The 16,664-nt window shown below is 27.9% G+C and overlaps 2 protein-coding genes across 2 annotated transcripts; one reads left to right on the forward strand and one right to left on the reverse strand.

Annotated features, from left to right (window-relative positions):
* Positions 1 to 4,464: 4,464 nt before the first annotated feature.
* On the reverse strand, positions 4,465 to 6,463 carry Cdk7 (Cyclin-dependent kinase 7). The gene is made up of 5 exons (XM_018550331.1): positions 6,276 to 6,463; positions 5,960 to 6,019; positions 5,769 to 5,877; positions 5,160 to 5,605; positions 4,465 to 4,869 (listed from the first exon to the last, which is right to left on the reverse strand). The coding sequence occupies exons 1-5, from the start codon at positions 6,327 to 6,329 to the stop codon at positions 4,522 to 4,524; spliced, it is 1,017 nt and encodes a 338-aa protein (XP_018405833.1). The 5' UTR covers positions 6,330 to 6,463; the 3' UTR covers positions 4,465 to 4,521.
* A 203-nt stretch (positions 6,464 to 6,666) lies between these two features.
* LOC108782114 (transcriptional regulator ATRX homolog) lies at positions 6,667 to 14,605 on the forward strand. The gene is made up of 13 exons (XM_018550284.1): positions 6,667 to 6,708; positions 7,463 to 7,696; positions 8,227 to 8,428; positions 8,507 to 8,910; positions 9,951 to 10,249; positions 10,330 to 10,624; positions 10,759 to 11,078; positions 11,797 to 11,953; positions 12,035 to 12,382; positions 12,473 to 12,770; positions 12,844 to 13,062; positions 14,226 to 14,395; positions 14,471 to 14,605. Exons 1-12 carry the CDS (start codon positions 6,677 to 6,679, stop codon positions 14,346 to 14,348), a joined length of 2,931 nt encoding a protein of 976 aa, XP_018405786.1. The 5' UTR covers positions 6,667 to 6,676; the 3' UTR covers positions 14,349 to 14,395; positions 14,471 to 14,605.
* The last annotated feature ends 2,059 nt before the right edge of the window (positions 14,606 to 16,664 follow it).

The following is a 16,664-nucleotide window of genomic DNA, read 5'->3' on the forward strand; positions in this document are numbered from 1 at the left end:
GTCAAAATCTTATAATGCTATCTTGTATTATATATATTATCCCAATATGAACATTATTGTAAAAACAAAAAACGCGTTTACACGATATATTAAGAATTATAGTTACATTAATAATTGCCTTTATAAAATATAAATATAACAAACGATTTAAAATATTGTACCATAGCATTTTGACTGTAAATATTTTAAAGAGATATATATTATATTAAATGTTAAGTATACACATTTTTTAAAAGAAAGTAATATATATAGATAGATCGATTTAAAATAATATGAAAATAGTAGCTATATTGTATTACACTATCGCGGATAGTTTGCCTTGGACTGACTATTGAATATATATAATATATATTAAAGCGACAAAAAAACAGTAGTAAAACAATAAAGAGTATGTATTTCTACTTTTAATATTACAATGAATTTAGAAAGAAATAGTTTATACAGGAGAAAGATATGTTCCACAATCAAACTATAATTTGAACGAAAAAATATTAAAATTTTGTTTGCTTTCAAACATCGTGCCTAATCGTCAAACTACACAGTTTCTCGAGCTCCCGTGATATTTCGTTAGTTTAGATTTGTATGATGTATACTTCGTTTTCTATGTTAATAACAAACAATTATGAAAAATTAGTGTATTAATTTAACTTGCTAGTTCCAGGCGCAGGCATTCAATAGTTTATACCGTAGTCTCTTTTGTATTACATAATATGCTCATCCAAAGTTTACAATACAAAAGTTGATACTTTCAAACCAGTTTCTGAAGTTTTTCTTTTGTTCATCATAAATGTCTTTTTTTTTGGCAAATATTACATCGTTCAAGAAAATAAATTACCATTGATCTGTGAAATACTAGCATAATATCCGCGTTTTCCATTTGAATGCAAATTGATGAGTTTATACCTAACATATATCCCGTAGCACTATTACAAATTTTCATTCTGAAGAAATTTTGTGTTTTTAAAATAAAAATGTTAAATTACTTACAATTAACAAGATATTAAATAACTCTTGCACACATGATGAAAATGAAATATTTATTAATAATAATATAAAAATGAACTTTAAACAAATATATAATTTGGAAGATATATTTATGTAAATTAAAAAAGAATTGTATAATACAATAATATATATAGAATTGTATATTTCAATATTAAAATTATATTATTATAATAACTCCATTTTTATGTATGAATATATTTCTGTACATGTATACGGAAAAAACGTAAATTTATATATATAAATGTACAGATGTAAACGTTACGTTTTTTTTATTAAAAAAAACTTAGTTTATATATGTATTTATTTTACTAATATTTCGCGTTATATATTATCGTGATGTGTATATAATTTATGAACTATAAGATACTTGCAAGATTGAAATATTTTTTTATGTGTGCTATATCAGTTTCAGAAATATTAAAAATTAAATAATTTATATTTTAAACAAAAAGTTAAACTTTTCTGCTAATATCCTAATTATATTGATTTATCACGTATAAAAAAAGAGAAATGTTTAGATTTTATTTGAAACTCTGTAATTAATAATGTGCTTACTTAATATAAGACGAATAAGAATTATAACACGTAGTTATAAATTGTTGATCACATAAACTGTTATATATACGTTATAATCAATACTAAATCAAATTTAGAAACAAATTATATTTGTCTGCTGCATGTCTCTATCGATTATCTATACTAAACGTTAACACATACTACAGATTTGAGAAACAATTTTATAAAAATTTCATTAATTTGTATTTCTTGTAGTAATTTATGCCTATTTTTCTGAATATTTGTTCTAAGAAACATATGTACAAATAAATATTTATTTGTACATGTTTCTTAAAATGCTAATATTTGATAATAATATGAACAAATATAATATAGATATATTAGGTTGAAGAAAAAGTTCTGCAGTTTTTGTTACCTCAAAACTATATGTACAATATCTTAGTTAAAAATGAACAAAATTTTAATTTAAAAAAAAGTTTTAAAACTTGAAGTTTCCACTTTCAAAAGATTTTTATAATTTTTTAGTTCGTGTAAATTTGATAATATTTTTACATATAGAAAACTACAAACTGAAAAAAGGGAATTTTTTTTCTTATTTTGTGGATAAGTCGTATAAAAAAAATTGCGAAAATTTTTGACTAATGTAAAAGCTTAAAAGTTTTTTCTCAAAATTTATTTTTAAAAAATGTTCCTACGATTTTTTATTCCCAAGTTATTCCCGAGTTATGTAAAAGAATATTTGATTTTAATTTCTTATAACTATGTTAAAAATCGTACCACAATTAACAAAATTAGATTTTTAAAGTTGAATTTGAATTGCTTTATTGAATAATATAATCGCTAATTTTTTTAAATATAAATTTTTTGAGCTAGTATATATAAAATACTGCAGAATTTTTCCTCCAACTCAATACATTATATTATTATTGAAAAAGTATATTTTCGATATAGCTAAGTATATTTAAAAATATAATTTTAATATTTTTTTGTCTGAAATAAACTTTCAATAATTCCATTTTACTTATCACATATATTAATCTACTATTATATCCTAAACAGTATATATTATTCCTTTCCAATACTATTTATTTATTTGTACAGAGAAAGAGAAAGATGTAGGAATATTTTTAATATCTTTGCTTCTTAAATGTATAAATTGTTCGCTCTATTAAAAATATATTAAGATTAAATATTTCATGATAGAGTCATGCAGAGGCGCATTTTATGCAAATATTAAATTTCCTTTGTACAATATATGCATTAAAGAAGTTTAATCAATCACAAATTTTACACACACACACATACAATATCCATTATTCATAAGCAACAAAATAAAGAACTTCATCATGATACTGAGTAGTGACACACATAGTTACATATGACAGATGTTCCATTTTTATTTTAATGCAAATTATCTTATCGTTTTTATCAATGCATCTTTCCTAAAAATTTTAATATTTAGTATTATTATAAATCCATACATAAACATTTAGGAGTAATTACTATGTTAATCACATGGAGAAATAATATAAAATATAAATATTTCTTATACTTAAATTCAAACGGAAGGGACCACAGTACAATATGTTAACATAAATTTATCATTTACAGCACACTATGGTGCTTTTTAAGATACGTTTTTAATTAAATTATTTCTAATTTATCTGTTACTTTTAAGATGTTTGTGATATTGGTCTAAAACGAAGGTATACTTATAATAACTGTAATATAGCTGACAATGCAAGAGAAAACATGTAAATAAAATATGCTTTGTCATAGATTGAAATAATCTTATAACTTAATGTATTAATTTGTATATGTAAATTAATAATGGCTCTAATTTCCAAACGCATATAACATAATTATTTTATAAAGGATTTCTTATTCCATGTTGAATTCACAGTTTAAAGAATAAGGCACGTGTAAGCATAAATTTGTTGCTTCAAAATTAAAACATCTATTATCCTACATTCCGCTTTTATGTATAAAATATGTAAAATTTTAGTAATTTTTTCGAAATTTTCACACGGCCTTTGTCGGTTAAATTAAGGCATTAACTTTTCTGTTTCATACAACAGAAGTAGAATGGTAAGAGATTTCTTCCGTTCATTAAATCAAAATACGGTCAATTCGTTTTGATGTATGCATTAATATAATAAATTAAGAATAATCTTGTACTCTTTAAATTGCATTTTTGTTGCACAAGAATATTGATTTACAATTTCATGTATGTACATACATTTGTCTCCATATAATGAAGACAAATATACATTGAAGACAAGTAATTTCAATGCAGTACAATCAAGTATGAACATTATCTAAAAAACGTACAAACGTTTGTGATTTATCTCTCTTCTTCTGTAAAATCTAACACCAGACACTCGTGATAAAATCACAGTATATGAAATAATTGTGTGTATCGTGTGATTATTATACTACTATCCGTACTTATTGTGAAAATCAGCCTAGCATAAACGAAAACTTCACAAAATTAATATTTTTTTGCGATTAACCAATCTTTTTTTCGTATTCCTTCGAACTGGATATTTTACGATTTATAAAATCGTTCGAATATCCTGTTTTAAATTAATTTTTAAGTTAATAAAGATATTGCCAGCATAACATATATATTTTTTAATATGTGTTATTATTACCATCTCTGTTTACATGCATCTCCCATTTCTCAGTCATGTTCATCAATCATCAATTACTGGAAATTTATTCAAGAAAAGATTTTTTGTATTATCACACAAATTACTATTAGAATTTCAATAGAATGCCATAAAAAATTCTAAATTATTAGATATTAAAATATAAGCCTACATTGCTTTTGTATGTACGAGTAATACTTTTATATAAAATTATTGGTTACAATGATACGCAATATCTCGACATACAATATCACAATTAGAAATCTTTCTAATTTTCTGAAATTGGCACTGTTGTATTTAATGAATAATTTCCTATTTTGTCTACTTGTTCTAGCATCAATCATAACAATTAAAATTGCAATTTTTTAGCTAAAGAAGCTCCTTCTATTGATTCTAACAGTTTTCTTTTCAGACTAGGTCTTTCTTCACGTTGACGTTTAATGATCATAGGTAGAGGCAATTTAGGTCCAGCTGTAGGTGCAGGTTTATTACTAAAGTATGGCATTTGCAGCGCTTGATCACATGTACACCTTTCCAATGGATTCACATTCAAAAGACTAGCAATTAAATCGAGAAGATCATCGCCAGCAGCAGTAAATATATGCTTCAAAGACGTTCCAGGGAAAGGTTTGAATTGAATAAAATCTGATAATTCAGTCATCCCCTGCCATGTTTCTTCCGTTGGAGTGCCTAATGTCTAAATAACAGAATACATCAAGATCAAATAAATAACTTTTCAATTATATATTTTAAATCAGGCTTGTTCAATTTGAACTCTGGAGCCACAAAACGCAAAGCCATCAATGCAAAAAAATTCAATGTAAGATTTCATAGACTGTAAAGTATTGGTAAGCATTGCTCAAATGCATATCAATACTTTACAAGTGCTTGAAATTCTAGGTATATTGATTTGTTGCATCAATGACTTTGTGTTTTAGTTGCAAAACTCAAATTGGACAGGCTTATTTTAGATCAATGTATTAATACCTGAAATATTCTAGTGAGTTGATCTAAATCAGATTCACCAGGCAAAAATGGCACTCGTAATAAAAGCTCAGCTAATATACAACCTATTGCCCACATATCAATTCCAGTCCCATAAAGTCTAGCACCATAAAGTAATTCAGGTGATCTGTACCATCTTGTGACCACTTGATGAGTATTTATCCTATTAGGTGACCCAAAAAATTTTGCCAAACCAAAATCTCCAATTTTCAAAACACCTTCTGAATTTACCAATAAATTATTAGGCTTTAAATCTCTGTGGAGTATCCAATTGAAATGAAGATAGTCAAGACCTTGTAAGGTTTGAATCATATATGCCTTTATGTTAGCTGCGGTTAAAACTATATTGCTATCTTTTATTATCACTTCCAAATCAGTATCCATAAAATCAAATACTAACGATACATTTGATTTATAACCAAAAACATCTAGAATTTTAATATATACATATATAATTATTAAATATATAATATATAAACATATAATCATTAAAATTAATATTTATACCAGCTGTATTATAGTCTGCAGGTTTGCATATTATTTGTTCTATTACAACTATTATAACATTTTCTACAAATAAGAATTAAATACCTAACAAGCCAATGATATTATCATGCTTTAACTCTTGCAGCAATTTAATTTCTCGTAAAGCAGTCCGATTTATGCCATCTCTAGCTTCAGCACGACTTCCAACTTTAATCTATATTTACAAATATAAAAAGTTTATAATACAAATTGTATAAAACGTGGAAATCTATATTTTTCATAATGAAAAAACTAACCTTCTTCACAGCCACAATTTTATTCGTCTCTATGTCTTTTGCCTTGTAAACTGTAGCAAACTGAAGTATAGAATACAATTTATCTACATTTATGTTTATAATATTCTTATAATTATTAATTAAATCATAATGCAATTATGTAAACAAAACTGTATGCATGTAAATATTATGTCCTAAATATTTAAAATGAATATCCTGTGATTACACGCTAACACCAATAAAACACTTATGCAATTCATAAAAGCGTTATAAAAATAAATATTATACGATACAGTATGAAATACTAAATCATAAAAATGGTAAAGAGCGTTCTAACCTGTCCTTCACCCAGAAAATCGATTTTTTCATATCTCCGTACTTTTTCTGTCATCGTTAGTGAAAGTTTATTCTTTACGACTTGCTTTTCTTAATTATCTTATTTTCAAATGACACGTCTTGTGTAATTCTCCAATTTCCTCAATAACATTGAACAATACGTGGTTAGGTACCAATGGACACGTTCAAGTTGACAAAGCGGCTGGCCTGCTCGCCGAGCGAATGAACATAATTGGTTATTACTTATGGATCTAACCAATCATATTCGATCGCTCGGTAAGCGTACTAGAGATCCTATAAGGATAACCGCTTTGCCATCTTCAGGTGCGTTCCGTTACTTGCATAGAAGCATGAAGTTCGTTCCGTTTCTTTCATGCACACTCGCTCACACTCGCTGCATACATGATCCAGCATGACCCCATGCCCTCCATGATGTAAGTAAACGCATTTGAACCATTTGAACAAAAGAAGAGCGAAGATCAACGAAGACGAAAAGTTGAATATGTCCCGCAAAATTCATTCAATGCAATTAAACATGAAAGCTCCCAAATACAATTTACGTGTGTCAAATAAGTCAAAAGAGCTGGAATATAAGGAACACGAAAGGTTTCAATTATTTTTTATAAAATCTATGTTTTTTGCATCTTATGACATATTTGAATTATTAACTGATATTAGTGTTTCAAGTATATGATAGAATTATATGCTATACTGGTAAAGATTTATTATATAAGTTTATATATTAAAGTAACATTGTTCAGAATTCCATTAGAATGTTTAAATGAAGCTTCTAGATCGTTCGATACGTTATATATTATTTCGACTTTCGAGCGATCTTGATCATAAAAAACATATTTGTATATTTTCTCGTTCGACCGTTCTAGAAGCCAAAAAACAGTAACGATCTTATCATTTTGTCTTACCAAAACGCGTGTCACTATGCCGACAGCGACGACCTATTAATAGCCACCAAGAGAGGTGGATCTGCGAGACGCCCGATCAATTCGTATGCGTGACGAAAAAGTCAGTTAAGAGTTCAGACACCAATGTGTACTATAAATGTAAAAAGTAGCGGCATAGTAATTTTTCATTCTTCGTTTATTTGATCATACAGAAGTTTTAAATTTGTTAAACTAATTTCAAATTATTTTATTTACTATGAACAATCTTTTTCTTGATTTATTGTAGCAGCGATTCCGATGAAAGTGATTCTTTCGAGTTTAAAAAGAAAAACAAGAGGAAGACCATGCGAAGAATCTTTAGTTCAGATTCAGAAACGTCAGAAAATGTAGATCTTAATAACTCTTTTAAAGCTTCAAATATACAAAATTTAAACAATTCAAACAGCACGAGAAAAGAAAAGAAGAAATTGAAACGAAAGAGAAATGATTCATCAAGTACAGATTCTTCGCTTGTAAAGAAGTAAGTTAATAATGTGGCATCTATTGCATCGCTACGATTATAGAGTTCGAACATGTGATGGTTTTTTCGCAGAAATTCACGCATACAGACTCGCAACATACTATAAGCATAAACAAAGTGTGCCTTTTAACAAGCGACACAGTACAACACAGTGATCATCTCATCCTTGTTTAACATTGCCGAACTACAAGTACATACTGATACACTGTGTCACACCGTGTCATTTATGTCGCTTGTTGGAAGGCACCCATAGTGTGTCTATGATATATCATGTTTGCGATTGTAAGAAATAGCTACAACACGAGAAAAATATCAGAGAAGTGGTATTTGACCGATAGTTCTCACGGAAATTAATTTTATAATCACTGGATAAATGATTCTTTTCTTTTAACGACTTTTAGCGAGTCTAAATTAATTTTGCTTCTCATACTCCTATATCTCTGTTATTCATTTTCCAAAATATATATCACATTTTTACCTATTTTATTTTTATCTGGTACACTTAAGTTTACCATTTACATAATTTATAGACCAAAATTGAGAGAGAAACGAAAGCAAATCAAGAAAATGGCATTTAATTTCGACAATAATAATGAAGAAATGGACTTGCAAAGAGGTGGTCGAAAAAATATACGAAAAGTTTTAAAAGCCACGCAAGTTACAAAAGATACAAAACTAGTTGCTAAAGAAGAACAGAAGAGGCTTAAACGTATCGTTAAACGTCAAGCTCTGGTATATCCTGCTACCATATTTTAAATGTCCATTTATCACTAACATATTTGTCACATGTAGATACTTTTTATTATGTAGTACAATAAGATGTATGAGATGGAACTTGACAAAGAAGAGAAAGTGGATAAGCTCGTTTTAGATTTCGATACAAAAACGAAACAAGAGCTCGTTATCGTGCATGACGAATTGGTGAAGCATCTGAAACCACATCAAGCGCAAGGCATTAAATTTATGTGGGACGCTTGTTTCGAGTCTCTAGAAAGAGTGAAGACTACATCCGGATCTGGATGTATACTCGCGCACTGCATGGGTTTGGGCAAAACGTTGCAGATGATCGCTCTGACTCATACACTTCTCACTCACGAAACAAACATCAAGACAGTACTGATAGTTTGCCCATTAAACACAGTACTTAATTGGCTAAATGAATACGAAATATGGCTGAAGGATTTGAATGATATCGAAGTGTACGAATTAACAAAGTGAGTATTTGATAAAAAATTCTTAATAAAAATATATAAACTAGTTATGGACTCTTTTTTGTTAAAAACAAATAAACAAACATAAATTAAAGGCTATAAAGAGTCGAACGCAGTTGACAATGCGAAAAAATTATTTAATAATCTTACAAATTAACATTAAGATGTCCCGTCGAACGTTTCGGTCTGCAATTTAGACCATCTTCAGCGACGAAATAATAATAAACCAAAACTCCATTTACTCCGAGTTAGAATGCAAGTAGTAGAATCAATTCTTGTTGAACGACAAAATGTTCCTGTGCACCAACTAGAGGTAAATTCATCGTAGATAATGGATGTGGAGTTGTGTAATAAAATTACGAAAAATCAGAAAAAAGTCTCTGTTGGTAGACAAAAACATTATTTCATAATTAAACTCATAATTTAATCATACTAGAAAGACTGACTATAATACATATGTGTCCGTATTCAACAGTAAAAGACGATACAATCACGTTTGTATCGTCTTTTACTGTTGAATACGGACACATATGTATTATAGTCAGTCTTTCTAGTATGATTAAATTATGAGTTTAATTATGAAATAATGTTTTTGTCTACCAACAGAGACTTTTTTCTGATTTTTCGTAATTTTATTACACAACTCCACATCCATTATCTACGATGAATTTACCTCTAGTTGGTGCACAGGAACATTTTGTCGTTCAACAAGAATTGATTCTACTACTTGCATTCTAACTCGGAGTAAATGGAGTTTTGGTTTATTATTATTTCGTCGCTGAAGATGGTCTAAATTGCAGACCGAAACGTTCGACGGGACATCTTAATGTTAATTTGTAAGATTATTAAATAATTTTTTCGCATTGTTAACTGCGTTTGACTCTTTATAGCCTTTAATTTATGTTTGTTCATTTGAGTATTTGATATTTAAAATTTGGTTGTTACATATTTTATCGTGTTTGTAACTTTTATCTAAAGATAAACTATAATACAATTTTGCGATCAGAGTTTTGATGATAGATATTCAAATAAAATACTTCCAGTTTTAAGAAGAATGTTGAGAGGCGAAATGAACTGCAAAGATGGCAAAAAACCGGAGGTGTTATGATCATTGGTTATCAAATGTTCCGTATTCTTACGAATTCAAATAAAAAGATCCGGAAAAATATGAAGAATGTAATGTTGGAATGCTTAGTTGATCCAGGTGCTGATCTTATTGTCTGTGATGAAGGCCATGTATTAAAAAATGATGATACTGCTTTAAGTAAATGCATAAAAAACGTGAAAACATTGAGACGCATAGTACTTACTGGGACACCACTACAGAATAACTTAATAGAATGTACATAAATATTTTATAAAACTTATTGTTATCGTATATTTTTTAAAAATATTCTATATTTGTTTAATTGTATTTTGCAGATCATTGTATGATGCAATTTGTAAAACCCAATTTGCTAGGTACAAAGAAAGAATTTTTAAACAGATTTGTAAATCCTATACAAAACGGTCAGTTCGACGATTCTACCACTTCTGATGTTAAATTAATGAAACAACGTGCGCATGTATTGCACAAAATATTAGAGGGTAGCGTACAGAGATTTGATTACTCCATTCTTACACCGTTTCTGCCGCCCAAACAAGAATATGTTATTTTTGTCAGACTGACAGATACGCAAATTAAAATGTATCAATATTATTTACATAATCTCGCCAAGTAAGTTTCTGAAAGGTCTTAAATCTTTGTCGTGCTCTCTTCATATTTAAATAATTTAAAATGCAATTATTAAATTATATATACTTTGTATGATTAAAAAATATATATAAAAAAGTATTACTTTTCTTCTCTAGATTTAGATCTGGTCAAATAGTTCGACGATTCTTTACTGATTTTCAAGCATTACAAAGAATCTGGACGCATCCCTTAGCTCTACGTCTAAATACAGAGAAAATAGAAAAAGCAAATGAGAAAAAAGAGCTTGAATTTGTCAGCGAATCAGAGGGTTCGTTCAACATAGATGACGATTCTATGGATACTGAGAATACCAACAATACTGATACAGAGAGTACCAGCAATAGCGATTTGAGCAATGACAATGACATTCAGGCGAGCGATGATAAAAAAAATAATGAAAATATTCCTAGACGTAGAACAAGAAATAATCCTGGCAGTAAGTTTCCATGATGCAAGAAACGAAAAAAAACGCTTTTTTACATATTTTAATTGATACCTAATAGGTAATTCGATTAGACGCTGATGCACATATGTTAAAGCCGTTATATATTGATTTAATTTAAGTTTAAAAGTGAAATGCAAATATCTCGGATTACAAAAGACACATTTTAATCTAACATAATAGCATAATAAAGTACATTGAGAATTTCGCAACTTCATCGGTTTTTTAATGTTTATTTATAAACATATCAAGTTAATTTGTATACAACGGCTATAATGTACATACACCAGTGTGCACTGAGTGTATTTAATCGAATTTGCTATAAGTGTTGGTATAGTAAAAGCGTAAAATTTTTTTAGTAAATGTATATATTACGTAAGATTTTAATAAAAGTATCAATTAATTAATATGAAAATGTCTACTATTTTTAGTAAATATACTCATTTACTAGATATTTGTTTGTGCATACTTTTACAAAATTAACTGAAAGTGTATGCTTCTACTAGTAAAAGTTTAAATTTTATTGTTTAGTGTATATTTACTTATTAAATTAGTACATACACTGACTAATAAGTGTATTACATTTACTGAATTAATACTTTGACTGTGACACAAATACATTTAAACCAAATGTTTATAAACATTTATATCAAATATGAATAATGTAAATAAAATAATAAAATAAAGATATTAAATAACATTGATTTTTTAGAAGAGACAGAGGAATCGGAGCAAGACACTCGAGAAGTGGTCACAGAATGGTGGTCACAGTTTGTACAACCTGAGCATTTTGAAGACATGAGAGTGTCAGCTAAATTATTACTTCTCTTCGGAATTCTAAAAGAATGTGAACAGATCGGTGATAAAGTGTATGTGTGTCTTATCTAATTTTTTGATAAATAATTTTTACATCGCTATTTATTATTGTATTATTACTTATTATTTGACAGGCTCGTATTCTCGCAATCTCTATATTCTCTCACCTTAATCGAGGAATTTTTAAGAAAAATAAATGATCAGACTCAAAACGGTGCATCCTGTGATACCCTCGATAATCATATCGGAAGTTGGTCCTTAGGACTCGATTACTTCCGATTAGATGGTCAAACTTCAGCTAAAAATCGAGATATATGGTGTAAAATCTTTAACAGCCCCACCAATATGAGAGCGAGATTGTTTCTCATATCCACACGTGCTGGAGGATTGGGAATAAACTTAATTGCAGCGAACAGAGTGATTGTATTCGATGCTAGTTGGAATCCCTCTCATGACGTACAAAGCATATTTCGGATGTATAGGTACTTTTGGCGTTTTCTGTTGCCTAATTTTTTTTGTAATTATATATTTCAAATTAATCGTCTTTGATTCGCCGAAACAATGATTATCAGATTTGGACAAAAAAAGCCGTGCTATGTATATCGATTTCTCGCTACGGGAACGATGGAGGAAAAGATTTACAATCGTCAAGTTGTGAAACTCTCGCTTTCCTGTCGTGTCGTTGATGAACAACAGATTGAACGGCATTACACCAATCAGAATTTAAACGAGTTTTATATGTTTGAGGGATATGATAAAAAAAAACCTATATTAAATTTACCTAATGATAGACTACTAGCAGAGATATTTCTAAAGTTCAAGGATATCGTGGAAAATTATCACGAGCATGACTCTCTATTGGAGAACAAGGTGAGAAAGTTTTTCTTTTATATAAGAAGGACGTTTATATATTTTAAACATATGACAAATTTGTATTTAACAGGCTGAAGAAGAATTAAACGAAGAGGAACGCAAACAAGCTTGGTTAGAATATGAAGAGGAAAAGAAGAGGAAATCGTTAACAAATTCGATAATGAATACAGCTTCATTGAATGAAGACAATACGCTTCTACAGCAATGTTTGATGATGAACTTTTTAAATTCTAACACGCCTGAAAATAAGTTTAAACATGAAAATCGCCAACAGCCTATTCATAAAGAAGTAAGCCTTGTTATACAAGCATATAATTTGAAAAGTACTTAATGAACAAATAGTTTATTATAGTGTAGTAGTTTGAAAAGCTCTCAAAGTTACAAGAATATGCAATTAAAAAAATAAAAGATTTTATTTAGGAAAACATTGATCACATTGACCTAGCCTTGAGTAGGTCATTCGAGGTCAAATCCATACTTTTATCATATGTTCCTCTTAATGTCCTACAACTTTTATCTGAATTTAAAGCAGTTTACATTTTAAAGCAGTTTTCGAAATATAGGGCCTTGGTGGGATTATAGATATCCTGTATGTCCACATTACGGTTATCACAACCAAATGTATTGATAAGCAGAAAGTAGTATTGTTTCTGATTGTGACATAACATTTTTCTGTATAATCATGCAAAAATTTGGGAGGATCCCATTTGCCTACAATCCCGATTGCACACCATTCACATTGACCGGTGCCTAGTAACTTTTCTCTGCTTTACCAATGAGGTTATATTATTTTTAAATTAGCCAATCAGCGAACAATGAGTGCAATCGGGATTGTAGGCAATCGGAACTTTCCTAAAAATTTATTTGTCCGAAAATTGATTCTTCTATTATTTGTGTCATCAAAACATATCTTTAAACATATATTGTTTGTAATAAGGCTCAATAAGTTTTTAAAAACTAATATAGAGAAACAGGGCAATGAGCCAATAAATATATTTATATGCTTTTACCCTGTAAAGATAACAGAGGTAATAGATTAAAATATAGTATTTACATATTATTTTTACATATAATAATTTTAAATAACAAAAACTCCTGTTTAAATATAATACAAATTCGGAGAGAATTTTTTTCTCCGAGTTCATATCATATTTTTGTAATATAATATTTTACAAAAATTTTGGCATAGATTACAAGCTTGAAATTTTCAACAAAGGCCATAAGTTTCGAAAAATACATACACAAACAATATATTGTTCTTTTTTCATATCCCGTATAGGACTAAACTTCTTCAAAAGAATTATCTTTCTCCTTTTTCTTTTCACATTGTCGAAAAAGGCAAAAGATAGATGTAAGTAGTTTAGTCCTTGAATATAAAAAAAGAACATACTTAATATAAATGTTTGTTCATAGATATCAGCTTGTTTTAAATATTTAATATCTTTTTTGTAGCATATTTCACAGTTGAGTAAATCGCTTTTGGAGCAATCAATAAACGCGGATAAATCTGCACAACCTGTGCAACTAAGCGGTGCACAGACTGGAAATTTATTTTCAAATGTATTTACAAATTGAAATATCTCGTCGACTGACAATATAGGTGGAAACACGAACCGATAGAGGTACCTGTGTTACTATACCGTTTTATTTGCATATGATAATACTTGAATATAATAACGCTTAATTTAATTTTACAGGTGATTTCTATTACAAGTAATATAAGAATAAAATGAGCGGAATGAGTACAAATAGTTGCGCAATGAATTGATAACAGTAAAATCTAGAAGGAATAGAGTTTATACATGAATTTATTTTTTTACGAAATAGTATTATCTGCAGCTCGATATAAATCTTGATTAGTTATAAATTAAAAGAGAAATGAGAAAATAGTATACGAAGATATTTATTTTTTTTTATTTTGTATGTAATATACCAAATAATAATACTTTATGTTAAGATTAGATTTATATAATTAAATCTACATGGATAGTTCCATGTACATTTTCAAGGTTTTGATATCGATGGATGCTAATACAGAATAAGATACTTCAAATAGGCTTGAATAATTTTTTTTGTAATAGAAAGAAAGGCTTTGAATAAAATTTGTTTTCAATTAATAATCAATGCATTTTTCATTAAATTATTTATATCATATATCTATACTTCTGACTAATCGTCATATATAAATATTGTGATATATCATACATCTTATGATGTATAATAATTGCTACTACTGTTATAATGTATTATCCATATTTATATTATATAATACAAAACTAAATTCAATTAAAATTAATTAAAATACATATTCTACATTTATATTATACTAAATTAAGTTTGTATTTTACATATATTTTTATTAGTCACATTTGCTTCGTATAACTTTATATTCAGTTCACTTTACGTCATATAAACTCATAATTTGTTCCTTGTTAACAGAATATTTAAGTATCTTTTCCACAAAGAATTATAATGATTATCGAGATCGGATAAAATTCTATTTCATGACTAATTTTTTTTGACACACCGAAAAATTATAATTTATATATTCATATTATGTCATAGAACTTTATTATATTTTACATAAACATTGAGAATGACCTGATCGGTGTCGAAATGTTTGTCTATGATATTTATATTATTAAAGTCAATTGTAAACGAAATATTTTAATTTGTAACAACCTGTTTTAGAACTTTTGATCATACGACAAAATTTCTTGGCTCTTCTTCCACAATTTAATTTTTAAATTTATTGAGCCATATTATTACTATATTTTTATTTTTTAATAATTAATATATTTTTTTCGAATTTCCCTCTTCAACTCGAAAATTTTGTTTGAATTCTTTTTATTCCATTTGTGGTTGTTAAAAAGAAAAGAATATACGTGAATCTATGAAGCTGGCACGACATTCTATTAATATCAAAAAAATAAGGACAGCTTCACAGATCCGATGTAAGTGTGGAAGATTCATTTTTAAGTTATGCAGACCATGATTTTATTACAAAACGTGAAAGTAATTCCGATATATTTGATACGTGATATCTGGGTGTTAACAGATTTTTTACAAATAGTTGTATTTTCTACATTAATTTGTCAAGAGATAAGAGATATTTAAAAAAATATATTTTTGAAAAATATTCAATGTAGATAAATGTAGGTTTTGCATCGTTTCGCCTTTTTAATTAATCGAATCATATATGCGTCTTGAATAGAATCGTTTTTTAAAAATGTCTACGACACTTTCAAGAAACTTTTTACGCTTTTCTATTAGTTGTTGAACTATAAATAATCTGTTTGGATCTTGATTGATATTACTTTCTGAGAATTTTTGTATCTGAAACAGATATTAATTCGAGATGTCTCTTAAACTAGCGATTAGTTATCAGTGCTAAACCAAAGCTGGAGTAATAATATCACAAATTAAATTGACGAGCAATTTAATATTATTGCTGAAATAAGGATTCTATAAAGCTGTTAATGATTTGATCATTTAATGTTTATATAATCATCTTCAAAATGAAAAAAATGATTAAAAATGATAAATATAAATATAATTTATAATTTAACATAACATTAACCGATATCTAACAATAAGTATATACAAATAATTTAGCTGTGGAAATGATACACCATAAAAAAAATTGTCTTTTGTTTACTGGTGATATGAAGCAATCAAATAAGGACAGCTATGGGAATCTGATAGTTTTAAATTGATTAATACTATGTGGTACTAATATATTATTTATTTTCTTAATAGTTTAATACATACTATACGATCTAATTTTATTATTAACAAATTCATATGTATATAATCGTTTTTTCCACTTTCCAATTTATTCCTAAAAGTACAAATACTATTATCACATTAATCACGTCAAATTTATTCTTA

This window comes from Cyphomyrmex costatus, unplaced genomic scaffold, assembly GCF_001594065.2.
Source record: "Cyphomyrmex costatus isolate MS0001 unplaced genomic scaffold, Ccosl1.0 scaffold97, whole genome shotgun sequence".
Taxonomy (NCBI): domain Eukaryota; kingdom Metazoa; phylum Arthropoda; class Insecta; order Hymenoptera; family Formicidae; genus Cyphomyrmex; species Cyphomyrmex costatus.

Excerpts from the sequence above, each read along its gene's own strand:
- Cdk7 (XM_018550331.1), bottom strand. The coding sequence starts at position 6,329 with ATGACAGAAAAAGTACGGAGATATGAAAAAATCGATTTTCTGGGTGAA. Across the intron at positions 6,020-6,275 it reads ATTTTCTGGGTGAAGGACAG|TTTGCTACAGTTTACAAGGC; the intron begins GTTAGAACGCTC and ends TCTATACTTCAG. Across the intron at positions 5,606-5,768 it reads TAATATCATTGGCTTGTTAG|ATGTTTTTGGTTATAAATCA; the intron begins GTATTTAATTCT and ends TTAAAATTCTAG.
- LOC108782114 (XM_018550284.1), top strand. The coding sequence starts at position 6,677 with ATGATCCAGCATGACCCCATGCCCTCCATGAT. Across the intron at positions 8,911-9,950 it reads GAAGTGTACGAATTAACAAA|TTTTAAGAAGAATGTTGAGA; the intron begins GTGAGTATTTGA and ends AAATACTTCCAG. Across the intron at positions 12,383-12,472 it reads AGCATATTTCGGATGTATAG|ATTTGGACAAAAAAAGCCGT; the intron begins GTACTTTTGGCG and ends AATGATTATCAG.